Here is an 18338-nt window from a genome sequence, read left to right on the forward strand (position 1 = left end):
GATTGGGAGAGTGTCATATGGTCAGATGAAACCAAAATATAACTTTTTGGTAAAAACTCAACTCGTCATGTTTGGAGGACAAAGAATGCTGAGTTGCATCCAAAGAACACCATACCTACTGTGAAGCATGGGGGTGGAAACATCATGCTTTGGGGCTGTTTTTCTGCAAAGGGACCAGGATGACTGATCCGTGTAAAGGAAAGAATGAATGGGGCCATGTATCGTGAGATTTTGAGTGAAAACCTCCTTCCATCAGCAAGGGCATTGAATATGAAACGTGGCTGGGTCTTTCAGCATGACAATGATCCCAAACACACCACCCGGGCAACGGAGGAGTGGCTTCGTAAGAAGCATTTCAAGGTCCTGGAGTGGCCTAGCCAGTCTCCAGATCTCAACCCCATAGAAAATCTTTGGAGGGAGTTGAATGTCTGTGTTGTCCAGCAACAGCCCCAAAACATCACTGCTCTAGAGGAGATTTGCATGGAGGAATGGGCCAAAATACCAGCAACAGTGTGTGAAAACCTTGTGAAGACTTACAGAAAATGTTTGACTCTGTCATTGCCAACAAAGGGTATATAACAAAGTATTGAGATAAACGTTTGTTATTGACCAAAAACTTATTTTCCACCATAATTTGCAAATAAATTCATTAAAAATTCTACAATGTGATTTTCTGGATTTTTTTTTATTCTTCTCATTTTGTCTGTCATAGTTGAAGTGTACCTGTGATGAAAATTACAGGCCTCATCTTTTTAAGTGGGAGGACTTGCATAATTGGTGGCTGACTAAATACTTTTTTGTCCCACTGTATATGATGTATAGCTTATCAGGCTCAGGAAGCATCAGGCTTTATTTAGAATTTTTTTTTTTTATATATGCTTCAAATTGTTTTGAATTGCACTTCTGGTTTTTGCAGGAAATACTGGGCTACCCGGGAGAGAAGAGGTTTATTCTCAGGATGCAACATTTGTAAAATACTGGGAAAATATTAAACCCTATAACCTAACCCCTTCCACCAAAGTAACACTCACCAATGATCTTATCTCTTTCCATCCACAGAGGAGAGCTGACGAACTCCTCTCCATCTACCCTCTCTCTCTCTGCGACTCTCCCCCTCCCCCAAGATGAGTGCCAAGTCAGCCATCAACAAGGCGGTGTTCACGCCCCATGATGAGAAGATGCTTGCAGCCGTGCAGGTGAAGAGGAGGACCAAGAAGAAGATCCCCTTCCTGGCTACTGGAGGACAGGGAGACTACATGACCTTCATCTGCCTCTCAGGTACTACAACCTTCATTTTTCATTTATTTGTCTTTCCTCTTTATACCTCCTATCCTTTCCTAGTTTTTTTCTCTCGTTGTTTTGCCGTTCATCTCTTTACAGTATTGTGTTCCATTCCTCTCTTCATATCTGTGAGTGCTGGGGCTTCTGGGGCTCCTGTGCTGATGACTACTCCAGACTGACAGGTTTCCCTGTAGCATTGTCTGTGGCATGTGGCTATAATGTCCCTGTTATTGACAGGTTTCTTGATGGCAGTGGTATGAGTGTGTGTATTTGTTTATTTGTATGGGTGTGTGTGTTGGTGGACTGACTAGAGGGGGCTGTACTGCATCTGATCCAACGTGTGCCCAGAGTGATTATCCTCACTGTCAGTGTTATCAGCCTGGACTTGAGGTAACATGCGAGAGAGACCACATTGCAACACACGTCCCTTTCAATTCACCTTCTAATACGCTCTCTGAAGAGCCTGTTTACTGCTGTAAACCTTAACCTTGAAGGCCAAAACTACCTCGCTGGTGCCACCGCGTTAAGACTCAATGTAGTCTTCCAGTAAGTAATTACAACCTGGTGCAATATAACAGTTGACACTCTTTTTACCCTGATGTCTGTAGTACTGTACAGCACTCTTCTTCACCATTTCCCTATTGGTCAGATGAATATTATTTTTTAAAATTCTTGGGCACCTTTTCCTTAGATCTTAGAGCACCTACAAATTCGTAACGTTTTGTACGAAGTGGATTTGTAACATATACGAATTGCAAGAAGAAAAATAAATATTGATATATGCAGCCATGCAATCTCCACAGGTAAACATTGTCAGTAGAATGGACTTACTGAAGAGCTCAGTGACTTTCAACTTGGCACTGTCATAAGATGCCACCTTTACAACAAGTCAGTCACATTTCTGCTCTGCTAGAGCCGTCCTGGTCAACTGTAAGTGCTGTTATTGTGAAGTGGAAACGTCTAGGAGCAACAATGGCTGAGCCGCGAAGTGGTAGGCCACACAAGCTCACAGAACGGGGCCGCTGATTGCTGACAATCGTCTGTCCTCAGTTGCAACACTCACTACCGCGTTCCAAAGTTCCTCTGGATGCAACGTCAGCACAAGAACTGGCCAAGCAGCCACGCACAAGCCTAAGATCACCATGAGCAATGCTAAGTGTCAGCTGGAGTGGTGTAAAGCTCGCCACAGTTGGACTCTAGAGCAGTGGAAACACGTTCTCTTGAGTGATGAATCGCACTTAACCATCTGGCAGTCCGACAGACGAATCTGGGTTTGGTGGATGCCAGGAGAACGCTACCTGCCCGAATGCATAGTGCCAACTGTAAAGTTTGGCGGAGGAGGAATAATGGTCTGGGGCTGGAGTTTATGTAAAGCCCTTTTTTAAGCATGACCATGCCCCTGTGCACAAAGTGAGGTCCATACAGAAATGGTTTGTCGATCGGTGTGTAAGAACTTGACTGGCCTGTACAGAGCCCTGATCTCAACCCCATTGAACACCCTCGGAATGAATGAATCGCCCAACACCAGTGCCCAACATCACTAATGCTCTTGTGGCTACATGGATGCAAATCCCCTCAGCAATGTTCCAACATCGAGTGGAAGAAATAATACATTTTGGCTTGTGAACACTACTTTCACAACTACTGGCTGAAATGATTCAAAACCTCTATAGCATCGCTTTAAATATCACTGTAAATTTGTGTTGCAAAGACTGTTGGTGGAATTTGTTGGATGGAGAAGAAGAATCCTCCGTTTGTCCCACTGACTGCTATAATGTGAATAGATGTACATTCACAATTCCATTCTGGGTCCCTTGTACATGTAGCTAGGTCTACTACTACATCTTGTAAGGGTTGTGCTTTGTGGAGCAGCACAGATCCTGTCCCTCTATATGGCTCATCAGCTTGTAGGAGCTGTACACATTCACTGCCGACTAGGCAATTATTTTCCATGGAGGGCCACATAAGAATATATTTTTGCCATCGTGTGCAAGGATCATATTACGGGACTATACGGCATGTGTATGACTGTTGACAGATATATCTACTGTAAATCACATCCAGATATGCTACTTATTTTACTTTTTTAACATGCACATATATAAACCACACCCATGTTCTGATTTTTGTTGGTAATTTCATTATTAAACATGCAATGAACTACACGGAGGGAAATGTACACGGTGCATTCAGCACCACTGACAGAACTCTTGTTATTGGGTATGAACAAAAACACCAAGAGGGCTCAAAATTACATTTAAACTACTCAGTGTGAGGAGTGAAGTCTCTGATGGGCATTGACTAGAGCGGTGAAGTCTGGTATAGTTTCTGACGTCGCTATGAGCAGGATTGCTGAGTGGTGAGTCAGTAAGAGATGATCTGTGCCTTGACTTGTTATATTTCATCACTGAACATGTCTGTTCACATACATAGGTTGACCCAAACAGTACAAACATCTTCTGGGCATGACTCTTAATCTTTGGAAAGTGTTTTTTTTTTTTCATCAAGCGATGCATAGAACCTCGTCAGTGACATTGTTTTAAATAGTTCTCCATTCACTTCATCAGACTGACGATCGATAAGCTCAAGTTGCAGGTCAGTGGGAGCGTTGTCCACATTGAAGGTGAAAGGAGAGGAAACCAACAGCTGGTCATTTTCCAAGACTTTGAAATCCTCAAAACGACGAGGAAACTCACTGTTCAAAGCACGCAGCAGCGATGTATACTTCTCCCGCTGGTCACCTGATAGGGAACAGACTAGTCGTGTCGGAAGGTGGGTGAGATTGTTGGCTTCTACTTGGCTGGTCAGGAGGATTCATTTTCCCTTGAAGGTTTTGACAAGGCTGATGAGGCTGATCAGTTCTTTCATGGGGGCCATGATGTCCACGGTGAAGGCAAAATCAGCCAACCATTCTTTATCTTGCAGTTGATACTCGGCATTCTACGACTTCAGATTGGCGCTCCACCAACGTTCAGTCAATAAAATAAACTAACATAACTCAAGTAGCAGATATAGGATAGGTAGAAAGAGTGTGGCCTTTTCTATAATCGACAGGCTGGAGGTAAAGGCTGGAGGTAAAATGTATGACAATGTAATGAGACAGACATTTTTTACATAATGCATGTTTCTCCGATCAAATAGCCTAAATGGACTTTATGGATTGGAGAAGGAGTTCGACCCCATTGTCCTGATCAGTGGTTTCATGTTTGTATCTGTAAAAAAAAAAAAAATTGACAAGCTCATCATAGCAAAAAATAAAATACTTCTGCTTTTCCAGCTGTGTAAACACATTGCAAATAGACTCACGATAACTCCTGATACGGTTGGGTAGCTGATATTCAGTGCTTAAATAGTCAACTTTATTAGTCACAGGTATCAGGACTAATTAAGCCAGGGCAATGGCCTGTTTTACAAACAGTCGTGTTACCACGTGGATGGGCATTCATCAGCTGACTCTTGTCATTGACAGCCATACTTCTGTGCGTGCTTGTGTGTGTGGGGAAAACCTCAAGGATGAGTTGACAATCCCATGACTGCTGCTCCAGTGGTACAGAACAGTAGGCAGTGAGGCCTATCGAAATACAGAGGCAATTTTATTATGTAAGAAGCTATTGACACGCCTTTGGTACAGTAAGGCTACTGTGTTGGCATGGCCACCATACTGACCTAGGATCAGTGAGCCCAGAGCGCTCTACTGTACTTCACTTTCTCTGGCCACTGAACGTAGTGTACTGCTACAGCCAGTGACCCCAGGCAAGATGGATGCCGTTCAGATCGGTCCAGTCAGTCCATTACTGGTATAGTGCCCTACCGCATGTCTTTACTCAAGCAGAGAGTAGAGCATCCTTTCATTCAGACTATGCGAGAGGTCTCTCAAAGAACATTGTCATGAATGGTCTCGTTACGTTTGCACACAATGCACTTTATCATGACACATAACCGTTATTGAATAAATGTCACCAAGTAGCCTGATTTTTAATTTATTGGTGCTCAATGCACAGTGAAATTAAATTACTGCCAATGTTGGTCTTGACAAGGTGTTCTTTACAGCGTTGATCTTAAATCAATTCACGCTCAAGGCCGTGATTTTGTACAATTGACTTCTAGCAACAAGAAAGCTAAAAGTTTAAAGGTGTGTGTTTTGTTCACTGAGTGGGAGTTTAGTGGGTGTGAATTGGATGGATGTTCTGTTGTTCTCAGGGAGATGTGCGGTCGGTGCATTCTTCACTGAACCCTATAGGCCTGGACAAGATGCTGCGACTGCACTTCTCCTTGTTGTCTTTCACTTCTGTCTCGGCAGGAACCACAGGAACGCTCGCTGACTTGACTGTTTGGCCAGGAGGGCCATAACTAGCAAGTGAGTCAGTGTACTCTGGGATCATCAAGTAGAATAGTGTTACTTAAATGACTCCACTACAGGGCATTTCCTGGAGCATTATTTTCCTAAAATCAATGGGCTGGCTATTAAAATGTACTATCGCTGCACTGTTAGTGTTATAGGAATGTTTTAAACAGGGTGTAATGTATACACTGTTGGATTAATGTCTGGAAACTCTTGCACTGCTTTTTATAAAATGGGGTTGAATTGGTGGAAATGTAGTCAGACATTGGAAGGAAGTTGGGACATAAACAGTGGTACAGTGGATGCTGTTGTTGCTGTGTGTGTGCTCTATAAGCTTGTATAAAAGGACATTGATCTCAATCTCTGTCACTCACTCACACAAACACACACCTAAAGGATAGTGCATCAGGGCTTCGTACTCCGTATGAGAGAGAGGGAAAGTGCTGGCGCAGTGCCAGGAACCCAGGCAGGGCCAAGTCAGTGGGATCAGACTTTGATCGCTGTGTTCCCATGTTTGTCTCTCTCCAGTACTGAATCTCATGGCTTTTACACTGGGCAGGACAGCTAAACAAGTGTTGAAGACTATATTGACAAAGTACAGTATAAACAAAGGGTAAACCAGCACCTTTGCAGTTTTGGATGTTCTTGTATCGTTTGCCCGTTTGTCTGTCTGTGAGTCGGAGGCTGGTCAGGGCTTAAGGGAGTTTAGAGCAGGAAATGAGGAGCAGGCAGTGATATGGAGCCGTTCCTGTCTGATCAATACACAGCAAGACCCTGCCATGTCACACTAACAAATCTGTGTTTTATGTACAGGTGGTGAGTGCGTGTGTGTTTGTATGCTAAGTGCTTATGCAGGTGTACGTTTGTGTGTGGGAGCACATGTTTTTTTTATGCATGATGTGCTTGTGTGTTCACCCTGGTGTGGATGACCATGGTTGCAGGTGTAAAGGGTCTCTGTGTGCGTGTGTGTCTCTCTCTCTCTGTGTGTCGACATTCCAGCAGTCCATCTCCCTGTAGGTATATGTGAACCTGAGACCTACTCCACCAAGCACAGACGGCCTGACAAACATGGAACAAATTGATCTCGAAAACTTGAATTGGGACCAATCTGTCACTGATTTTATGAACGTTAGCTGCCTCCCCCTTCACCTTCATAGATGATTTATTATGTAGGGAGATGGATTGGTGTGTAGCCCCACAGGCATATTTGTAGACTAAGCTTCTTAGCTGTAGTGAATAGGTAAGTCAAGAAAGCTGTCTGAACTTAGTTATCAAGTCTGAATCACAGCAGAAATCCTCCCCACCATGATTAGTATTCACATGTGGTTTTGCAGAGAGGTCAGTGTAACCCACACGGTCCAGATGGAACGAGGATGGATGCATATTTATTTAGAGAGATGGATGGAAAGCATTGACACCATCTGCGCTACAAGATGGATGACAGTGCTTTTAAAGGCAGGTATCCATCAGGGAAAGGTTACACGGAATCTCTCAGCACTTCAAAGTCGCATATAGTTAACTTAAGAAATATTGGATCATTGTACTTCTCCTCTCTCCTCTGCAACTCTCCCCCAGGTCGTTGCTGTATGAAAGTGTTTTCAGGCATCTTACCTCGTGAAAATAGTCGTGATGAGAAAGTCAAAGTTGGATTTACATTTCTTTGCCAGGATTTGAAAAAAGTTCCTGAGTGTTTAGCTTGAAATGAAGTCACAATGTTCTCAAAGTCTTGACAAATAAGTGTTTGTGGAGGTGTGACTTGGTTGGTCTGGTCTTGGTTTTGAGGAATGTTCTGTATTCTTCTCAAGGCTGATGATGCAGTAAGCCACTGCAGATTGATGCAGCACTTTGCTTTCAGTATTCAGAGTGGAGAGAAATAGTGCAGGACTCCCTCAGCCACATCAGCAGGATGGTATCTGTGTGTAGGACTGTATGTGCCTATGTGTGTGTGCAAGCTAGGCTTGGGCGGTATACCGTATACCGGGGTATTTGGAAAAAGCCATAGGATGGTTTCTCAATACTGTAAATACCTTCAAAGAAATAGTTTGGAAGTTTTTCAATAGATTTGAATATTTGTAGCTACTTAAGTTAATACCTGCAGTCAACTTGTGCAATATGTTAGATGAAGCATATTGCGTTCTTCATTTCACCTGTCACATTGTGAAGCTTAGCGTAGTTCCCCAGAACAGTCACGTGTTCGTAAATATTCGTAAATAGCACAATGGGAGGAAGCAGGAGCCGGTGAGTCTATAGTGTTCTATAACTATTGGAGAGTCTCCGTTGTGCGGTGCACATGAAGTGATGAAGTTACACTTACATGCAATTTACTACTAACATCAGATATCTTATGGCGTTCTGCTCGAAGTCAAAGAGCTCTGGATGAGTTTTTTTCCTGTGCTTCCTATTAGCGTTTTTTCCTCCATTCTTCTCCCCTCTGCTCAGTGTACGTGTGCTGCTCTTCCTTTGGAGAAAAAATCTCATTCCCTTTTGCTTGTAAATGTCCACACTCACTGGAAATGACACTGGGTAGCTACTAGCTATGCTTGGATAACTTTATGAGCTGGATTTGCCTGTCTGCAATTAGTTTGTTTGTTGTAGCTTAATTCTTTAGAACAGTGTCGATGTGATTTCACAAAGGCCTTTTCTTGTGTTTTTAGTACCCCCTTGTGTGCTATACCGGTAATACCGTAAATCCTGGGATGAGTGAAGGACAGTATGATATGAAAATCTGGATACCGCCCAAGCTTAGTGTGTGCCAATGCCAGTAACTGGGTCTGTAGTTAGATTTGTATGCACCAGTGGTTGCCAACCTTTTTTTTGAACAGTTGCACAACTTGATGGGATATAACATTCTGTGGCACACCTAAAACTTCCCTATGAATTTATATAGTGGTAATGACCTCCATTTCATCTGATCCATATGGCAAACCTACTATTTTCTGTGACAAAATTCCATGTCACGTTTATACACTACGTGACCAAAATGTCACAAGGGGCAAGAAGGTAGAGACGACAATACATCACACAAAGCAGCCACAACTCTCAATAAGACTGTCCACGATTGAGTCTTTGAATGAAGAGATTGAGATAAAACTGTTCAGTTTGAGTGTTTGTTTCCAGTCGCTAGCTGCAACAAACTGAAAAGAGGAGCGATCCAGTGATGTGTGTGCTTTGGGGACCTTTAACAGAATGTGACTGGCAGAACGGGTGTTGTATGTGGAGGATGAGGACTGCAGTAGGTATCTCAGATAGGGGGGAGTGAAACCTAAGAGGGTTTTATAAATAAGCATCAACCAGTAGGTGTTGTGACGAGAATACAGAGAGAACCAGATTACAGAGGAGTATAGAGTGCAGTTGTGTCCTGTAAGGAGCATTGGTGGCAAATCTGATGGCCGAATGGTAAAAAAACATCTAGCCACTCGAGAGCACCCTTATCTGCCGATCTCTATAAATGATGTCTCCGTAATCTAGCATGGGTAGAATGGTCATCTGAATCCGGGTTAGTTTGGCATGTATATAAACTCCTCCATTACAGCTCTAGCCACTTGGCAGCCCAGTGACATTACTGTGGTCATTTCTTTGGCTTTGTAGAAGTAATATGTTTTTGTTTAGCAGTAGGGATCCCCATCTCTTTATGACTGGAACTCTGATAGTTGAGGAGGAGGAGAAGAGGAGGTGGTGTGTTATTTAGATTTTTTTTCTTTTTACATTCCTCTCTCCTCCCCACCTTGCCCTTTGGCTGCTACCTCTCCTCAGCTCCTGATTTAAGGGTGCACAGAGCCTGTGAGGGTCTCTTGTCACACTGGAGGGGAACAGAGGAGAGGGGAGAGGTGGAAGGGGGATATTTGGACAAGGAGTTAGTGCTTTGAGTTCCCTCCAAGATTTTAAATCTATAATGGGGCAGACTTTTATTGAATATCTATGCATCAGACAAATTATCTGGAGATGGCATACTGCTATATATTTGAGTTAGTGTGCCAATGTTGTGTACTTGTGTGGTGTAATGGATCAGAGCTAATAAGCTTATGTTTACAAAAATGTGGAATTCTTGATGCCATGAAGATGTTTGTTGCTTGTCTTCACTGCAGTGGAAAACTCAGCATGTTTTCTTGTAGATGCCACAAAATGAATTGTATATGTTTTATTGCACCCAAATCTGAGTGAGGCTTTTAACAGCTTGGCTCAAGGCCAAAGAAGAATATGTTCACAATCTTCTCCATGAGACCGGTGAACAAGCTTCTGGGGCGGCAGATAGCCTAGTGGTTAGAGCGTTTTGGCCGAATCCCCGAGCTGACAAGGGAAAACTGTCGTTCTGCCCCTGAGCAAGGCAGCAACTGTTCCCTGGGTGCCGAAGAGGTGGATGTCGATTAAGGCAGCCTGCCGCACCTCGGATTTAGAGGGGTTGGGTTGAATGCGGAAGACTAGGTGAATACATTGTTGGACAACTGACTAGGTATCCCCCTTTCCCTCATGTCCTGTAGCTTTGGAGTGCTCACCAATGCCCATGTTTGACTTACAGTAACAACAACAAGTGGGGCTGGCTGGTTCCAAACTCTTAACATGTAGCAGAGGATGCATCTGACGGAGGCGTTTGGAACCAGACAAACTCGAGTTTGGATGTCTCTGCTGAGAGATGTAGTTACTTTCTAAATGATTGAAAGTGATGGTGGTTAATGTTTCACAGCTTGTGTTGAGCTGATGCTCTTAGGGGACAACGGCGCAGAGGATAACAATGAGGTGATTGGACAGTTAGATACACAAGGGCAACCGCTCAGCCAACGTGCTGTATCATGACCAGAGTTGAACCAAAGGTACATTTCCTCTTTGCATTTGAAACTGGCATAGCTGTCCTCAGGATGTTTTCGGCTGTTTGGTGGTACCAGAGCATCATCTGTGAGGTGTGCAATGGGTTAAAATAAATTGACAGCATTGAAAATGTAGGGAGGATGAAAAGAAAAACAAAGTCCTATACAAAGTCTCTGTAGTGGCTGTTGTAAAAGGCAGCCATGCATATAATTGGCCAGTGCCCTGTACTTGTCAAACGGAAAGCCTTCATGACTTAACACTTAATAACCTGCTTTATTTACAGCTTCTCGGTGACTTCCAATCACTTTCTACTTCAGCAGTATTAAACTGCCTCAGAGATGTTTGGAAAATAATGGTTTGAGAATTAAGGCTGGCCAAAGATGGAAAGATATTTAATGCCAGCTTTTGACCACATTTTAATATTTTATTAATTCATACTTTGATTAGTTCATATTAATATTGTAGAGCAAAGTATCTAATGCTACGTGAGACTGTTGTAGAATGTAATCATAGTGACCCTTTCCCTCGAGTCCACTCAAAATAAGCCAAAAAAAACAATGTCTTATTTAAAACCTTGGGATCAGACCCATTTTTTTTTTTTTTACATTTTTGCCTAAAATGACAAACCCATATCCAACTGCCTGTAGCTCAGGACCTGAAGCAAGGATATGTCTATTCTTGATACCATTTGAAAGGAAACACTTAAGTTTGTGGAAATGTGAAATTAATGTAGGAGAATGTAACACATTAGATCTGGTAAAAGATGATATTGAAGATGATTTTTCCCCCCATCTTTGAAATGCAAGAGAAAGGCCTTTAACCTCTTCAACCTATGGGGGCACTATGTAATTTTTGGATAAAAAGATGTGCCCGTTTTTAAGCGCAATATTGTGTCACGAAAAGATGCTCGACTATGCATGGAATTGACAGCCTTGGAAAGACAAAACTCTGACGTTTCCAAAACGGCAAAGATATTATCTGTGAGTGCCCCAGAACTAATGCTACAGGCGAAACCAAGATGAAGTTTCATACAGGAAATGCCCCAGATTCTGAAGGCGCTGTGTTCCAATGTCTCCTTATATGGCTGTGAATGCGCCAGGAATGAGCCTGCCCTTTCTGTCGTTTCCCCAAGGTGTCTGCAGCATTGTGACGTGTTTGTAGGCATATCATTGGAAGATTGACCATAAGAGACTACATTTACCTGGTGTCCCGCCCGGTGTCCTGTGTCGAAATTATTGCGTAATCTGTAGGTCCATGCGCGTTCCATTTCTTCAGAAGAGAAAGTCAACTGCCACGATGGATTTTATCGTCGATAGATATGTGAAAAACACCTTCAGGATTGATTCTAAACATCGGTTTGCCATGTTTCTGTCGATATTATGGAGTTAATTTTGAAAAAAGTTTGCGTTTTAATGACTTATTTATTTATTTTCCTTACCCAAACGTGATGAACAAAACGGAGCGATTAGTCGACACAAGTAATATTTTTTGTAAAAACGGAACATTTGCTATCTGAGTCTCCTCATTGAAAACATCTGAAGTTCTTCAAAGGTAAATGATTTTATTTGAATTATTTTCTGTTTTTTGTGAAAATGTTGCATGCTGAAAGAGGCATAATCCTGTGCTAGGCTATCAATACTGTTACACAAATGCTTGTTTAGCTATGGTTCAAAAGCGTATTTTGAAAATCTGAGATGACAGTGTTGTTAACAAAAGGCTAAGCTTGAGAGCAAATAGATTAATTTCATTTGCAATTTTCATGAATAGTTAACGTTGTGTTATGCTAATGAGCTTGCGGATAGATTTACACAATCCTGGATACAGGTTTTTTTTCCCGTAGCTAAACGTGTCGCAGAAAACTGAGCGATTTGTCCTAAACAAATAATCTTTCAGGAAAAACTGAACATTTGCTATCTGAGTCTCCTCATTGAAAACATCTGAAGTTCTTACATTTTACATTACATTTAAGTCATTTAGCAGACGCTCTTATCCAGAGCGACTTACAAATTCTTCAAAGGTAAATGATTTTATTTGAATGCTTTTCTGGTTTTTGTGAAAATGTTGCCTGCTAAATGCTACGTTAGCTATCAATACTGTTACACAAATGCTTGTTTTGCAATGGTTGAGAAGCATATTTTGAAAATCTGAGATGACAGTGTTGTTAACAAAAGGCTAAGCTTGAGAGCAAATAGATTAATTTCATTTCATTTGCGATTTTCATGAATAGTTAACGTTGTGTTATGGTAATGAGCTTGAGGCTGTAGTCACGATACCGGATCCGGGATGGCTCGACGCAAGAAGTTAATATAATATTGCAGTTTAAGTGCAATTTAGATTTTGCACACTAAATGGCAGCAGTGTGTGTGTGTGTGTGTGTGTGCAAAGTTTCAGATTGATCCAGTGAAGCATTGCAATACTGAACAATATTTTGTATGAAGTCTGCCCAAATGTGCTGAATTGGTCAATTGATACATTTTCAAGTGCATAACTATAGAGAACATATATTTTGTATTACCATATATCTTTTTTAAAGTTTACACACTCCTAGGAATGTCATACATGATGGATCATTCGATTATACTCTAACTTTCACACATCTAAATGGCTGTGCGGGTTTGCTGTAGAGCCAGAGACGGCAGCGCTTTAAACTGTACATTTGTATATAAAAATGGATGTTTATCAAACTATGCTTCATTTTATTTCCGGGATCCTCAGGGTGACAAAACAGAGCAACATTACTGAATGTAAGAACATTATTTACATTTACATTTAAGTCATTTAGCAGACGCTCTTATCCAGAGCGACTTACAAATTGGTGCATTCACCTTATGACATCCAGTGGAACAGCCACTTTACAATAGTGCATATCTTTTAAGGGGGGTGAGAAGGATTACTTTATCCTATCCTAGGTATTCCTTAAAGAGGTGGGGTTTCATGTGTCTCCGGAAGGTGGTGATTGACTCCGCTGTCCTGGCGTCGTGGGGGAGTTTGTTCCACCATTGGGGGGCGAGAGCAGCGAACACTTTTGACTGGGCTGAGCGGGAACTGTACTTCCTCAGTGGTAGGGAGGCGAGCATGCCAGAGGTGGATGAACGCAGTGCCCTTGTTTGAGTGTAGGGCCTGATCAGAGCCTGGAGGTACTGAGGTGCCGTTCCCCTCACAGCTCCGTAGGCAAGCACCATGGTCTTGTAGCGGATGCGAGCTTCAACTGTGGAGAGAGCGGAGGAGCGGGGTGACGTGAGAGAACTTGGGAAGGTTGAACACCAGACGGGCTGCAGCGTTCTGGATGAGTTGTAGGGGTTTAATGGCACAGGCAGGGAGCCCAGCCAACAGCGAGTTGCAGTAATCCAGACGGGAGATGATTAGGACCTGCGCCGCTTCCTGTGTGAGGCAGGGTCGTACTCTGCGGATGTTGTAGAGCATGAACCTACAGGAACGGGCCACCGCCTTGATGTTAGTTGAGAACGACAGGGTGTTGTCCAGGATCACGCCAAGGTTCTTAGCGCTCTGGGAGGAGGACACAATGGAGTTGTCAACCGTGATGGCGAGATCATGGAACGGGCAGTCCTTCCCCGGGAGGAAGAGCAGCTCCGTCTTGCCGAGGTTCAGCTTGAGGTGGTGATCCGTCATCCACACTGATATGTCTGCCAGACATGCAGAGATGCGATTCGCCACCTGGTCATCAGAAGGGGGAAAGGAGAAGATTAATTGTGTGTCGTCTGCATAGCAATGATAGGAGAGACTGTGAGGTTATGACAGAGCCAAGTGACTTGGTGTATAGCGAGAATAGGAGAGGGCCTAGAACCGAGCCCTGGGGGACACCAGTGGTGAGAGCGCGTGGTGAGGAGACAGATTCTGGCCACGCCACCTGGTAGGGGCGACCTGTCAGGTAGGACGCAATCCAAGCGTGGGCCGCGCCGGAGATGCCCAACTCGGAGAGGGTGGAGAGGAGGATCTGATGGTTCACAGTATCGAAGGCAGCCGATAGGTCTAGAAGGATGAGAGCAGAGGAGAGAGAGTTAGCTTTAGCAGTGCGGAGCGCCTCCGTGATACAGAGAAGAGCAGTCTCAGTTGAATGACTAGTCTTGAAACCTGACTGATTTGGATCAAGAAGGTCATTCTGAGAGAGATAGCGGGAGAGCTGGCCAAGGACGGCACGTTCAAGAGTTTTGGAGAGAAAAGAAAGAAGGGATACTGGTCTGTAGTTGATGACATCGGAGGGATCGAGTGTAGGTTTTTTCAGAAGGGGTGCAACTCTCGCTCTCTTGAAGACGGAAGGGACGTAGCCAGCGGTCAGGGATGAGTTGATGAGCGAGGTGAGGTAAGGGAGAAGGTCTCCGGAAATGGTCTGGAGAAGAGAGGAGGGGATAGGGTCAAGCGGGCCGGCCGTCACAAGACGTGAGATTTCATCTGGAGAGAGAGGGGAGAAAGAGGTCAGAGCACAGGGTAGGGCAGTGTGAGCAGAACCAGCGGTGTCGTTTGACTTAGCAAACGAGGATCGGATGTCGTCGACCTTCTTTTCAAAATGGTTGACGAAGTCATCTGCAGAGAGGGAGGGGGGAGGATTCAGGAGGGAGGAGAAGGTGGCAAAGAGCTTCCTAGGGTTAGAGGCAGATGCTTGGAATTTAGAGTGGTAGAAAGTGGCTTTAGCAGCAGAGACAGGAGGAAAATGTAGAGAGGAGGGAGTGAAAGGATGCCAGGTCCGCAGGGAGGCGAGTTTTCCTCCATTTCCGCTCGGCTGCCCGGAGCCCTGTTCTGTGAGCTCGCAATGAGTCGTCGAGCCACGGAGCGGGAGGGGAGGACCGAGCCGGCCTGGAGGATAGGGGACATAGAGGGTCAAAGGATGCAGAAAGGGAGGAGAGGAGGGTTGAGGAGGCAGAATCAGGAGAGGTTTGTGCAGAGGTGAAGAGATGATCGGATGGAAGAGGAGAGAGTAGCGGGGGAGAGAGAGCGAAGGTTGGGACGGCGCGATACCATCCGAGTAGGGGCAGTGTGGGAAGTGTTGGATGAGAGCGAGAGGGAAAAGGATACAAGGTAGTGGTCGGAGACTTGGAGGGGAGTTGCAATGAGGTTAGTGGAAGAACAGCACCTAGTAAAGATGAGGTCGAGCGTATTGCCTGCCTTGTGAGTAGGGGGGGAAGGTGAGAGGGTGAGGTCAAAAGAGGAGAGGAGTGGAAAGAAGGAGGCAGAGAGGAATGAGTCAAAGGTAGACGTGGGGAGGTTAAAGTCGCCCAGAACTGTGAGAGGTGAGCCGTCCTCAGGAAAGGAATTTAACTTCAGAGGTGAACGTATCAAACCAGTTGCCATGATAAATCTTTTTAGTTGTTGTACACTCTCCTCAAACAATAGCATGGTATCTTTTCATTGGACAGTGCAGTTAGATTTGCCCAAATTTAAGCTTTCTGCCCAAGTAAGACATGTCTATGTCCTGGGATGTTTTCTGTTACTTACAACATCATGCTAATCACATTAGCGCATGTTAGCTTAACCGTCCCAGTATAGGGACACTGATCCTGTAGAGGTTTTAAAGTTTCCCTGCCCTTGACCACAGCCATGCAGTCTGAATGGTTTGGGTCTGGTTCATTCATTTGCCTGGTACGTTTAGTGACGATTCCATGCTCCTGCAGGATAGCAGGATGTCTGTGGAGAGGGAGTTTTCCAGGGACTTAGCATCTGATAGGCCTTACTGGGAAAAGAGGCTTCGATGTGGAAAATATGAGTGGTGTGGTTTACCCAAATGCTTTTAATAGGTCTTTGGTTTTTACAAAATCCTGACCAATTGAGGAGAGAATATATATATATATATTGATCCAGATTTCGGTATTCTGTAGCCTTCAGAGTTTTCTATATGGTAAAGGATAACGCCATGACTTCTACCGTTCCAAACTAAACTTATTTTTCACTGTACTACATAGTTTAAGCATTAACACATTTTCAATTTATTTCCAGTAGGAGCAGAAATGTCATTGAGGCAGCAGCTGAAGTTCCCCCTGTTGTTTTCAAATAGGTTTATCATTTTAAGCCATGCTGTGCATGAATATGCCATGCTAGGTACAATGCAAAACAAAGATGGTGGATTCAGCTCACAGTAAATCACAAAGGTTGCCCTATCTCAGGATGTTACATGAGCCAAATGCTTATTCCACAACTCTTAATTCCACACACACTCATACGTGGCTCTCAATCTTCCCAAGCGGCGGTGGGAGTGTAATTTGTGCCGTGGACTGATATACACCCCCCCCCCCAACAGAGGGGTGCCATCTGAGACCCCCAGTGCTGCATAAATAAAACATCGAGAGAGACGCCATCATGAATTAGTCACAACCTCTGGATGATTATGGCTCCCGGTGCTGTCACTGTCTTTCCCTCTCTTTGGGATCGCTCCAGGGCTCATGTTTCTCAGTGCCTCCTGCCTGTTTTAGAGAAGCCTCTGTTGCTTTCGGATGCTCCCAGTTGAGGCAGATCTAGTTTCCGCCACGCAATGAGATCTCAGATTGAGCTGTCTGTCACACTACAGAGGCAGTAGACAGGAGGCTACTATCTCCCTACAAAAATCTGTGTCTATCTGGTACAAAGGCCGCAGGAATATATACATTTCACTTACCCACAGAGAAGCCCTTTTGTAGTGATATTGTGCTCTTGTCTTACTAGGCAAAAGTGGCAGGGTGTTTTCTGATGTAGTACTCCTCTCAGTATCGGCATCTTCACCCCACTGGTTTCCCCATGAGGGAATAACGTCATCGGAAACTAGAATGATTGATTTGAAATTAAGTTTCTTCATGATACACTAAGAATGACTAAATGGAATTCAGCCTAATGCTTTCCTTTCTTTCAGTGAGGGTTTTTCCCCTTTACACTCTCTGCTGTTTGCACTGCAACCGAAGTCCGCTGAACCAGTCCCACGAGTATGGTCTCCTAATGCCTCTGAATATACATTTACTTTGGGGGAAAAACTACCCTATCTGTCGTAACAAAATGTTGCTTAGGGTCGTTGTCAACCTAAGCCAATTCCTCAGGACAATGAATTGGCTCATTGGCAGGTTGTAACTTATTGTCAGTGTCAGAGAAATATCGATCAGCTTTTTGCAGAACAGTCTGCAGTTTTCTCTTTCTCAAAAGCAAATATTTGTTCTGCTCTCTCTCTGGCCTTGTGGGTTGGTAACGGGGAATAACAAATACAATGCTCCTTTACCCTGGCACATAAATAAAGATACACTTTTGGAGACTTCAGATTAGTGGCGTTGTCACGTTACTCATTTCCATTTTCACATATCACGGTGTATTTCTCTTGCCTGTCGCATTTTATCTTTGGCACTTGATCCATTTGCACCCACTCTACAGCAGGAGTAGCATTTGCCCCTAAAGTAATTTTGGATTAATGACATTCCTCAAACTCATAGGTCGTTGATTCCTGTCCATTTTATTACCCTAAACTGACAAAGGAGTTTCTCAGCCGCAATCCCTCAACGTATGCTCAGTCTGCCTATACACATTCATCTTATTGCATGGAGGGACAATGGTCTTCAGGAGTCCACTTCCCTTCACTGCATATTCATTGAAGATTATTTCTGAAAGGGGGGCGATTTTAAGTGAATGCTGCACGTTTATTGCTTTCATTTGTCATCTGAGTGTGGTATACCATAAATAATCCACACTTTCACACGGGTGACATACTCAATAAGGAATGCACATAGCATCTAGCCCAAGGGCCTGTGTAAATGTAGCAAACACACTTTAATATACAGTGCCTTCAGAGTATTCACACCCCTCAACCTTTTCCACATTTTGTTACAGACCGAAATTAAAACTGATTCAATTGAGATTTTGTGCCACTGGCCTATAACGTCAAAGTGGAATTATATAATTTTTTTATACATTTTTACAAATGTATTGAAATGGAATGCTGAAATGT

At 43.7% G+C, this 18338-nt stretch overlaps 1 protein-coding gene across 15 annotated transcripts in view; it reads left to right on the forward strand.

Annotated features, from left to right (window-relative positions):
* Positions 1-18338, forward strand: part of LOC118362658 (syntaxin-binding protein 6-like) — a 101646-nt gene that overhangs the window by 19695 nt on the left and 63613 nt on the right. For all 15 annotated transcript variants that reach the window (XR_004821251.2, XR_008086250.1, XR_008086259.1 and 12 more), the window contains exon 2: positions 1060-1278. Coding sequence is in view for 1 of the 15 variants with exons in the window: in XM_035743179.2 (XP_035599072.1) it covers positions 1125-1278 (154 nt within the window). In the remaining 14 variants the exon portion in view is untranslated. The remainder of the gene's footprint in view (positions 1-1059; positions 1279-18338) is intronic.

This window comes from Oncorhynchus keta, chromosome 29, assembly GCF_023373465.1.
Source record: "Oncorhynchus keta strain PuntledgeMale-10-30-2019 chromosome 29, Oket_V2, whole genome shotgun sequence".
Classification (NCBI taxonomy): Eukaryota; Metazoa; Chordata; class Actinopteri; order Salmoniformes; family Salmonidae; genus Oncorhynchus; species Oncorhynchus keta.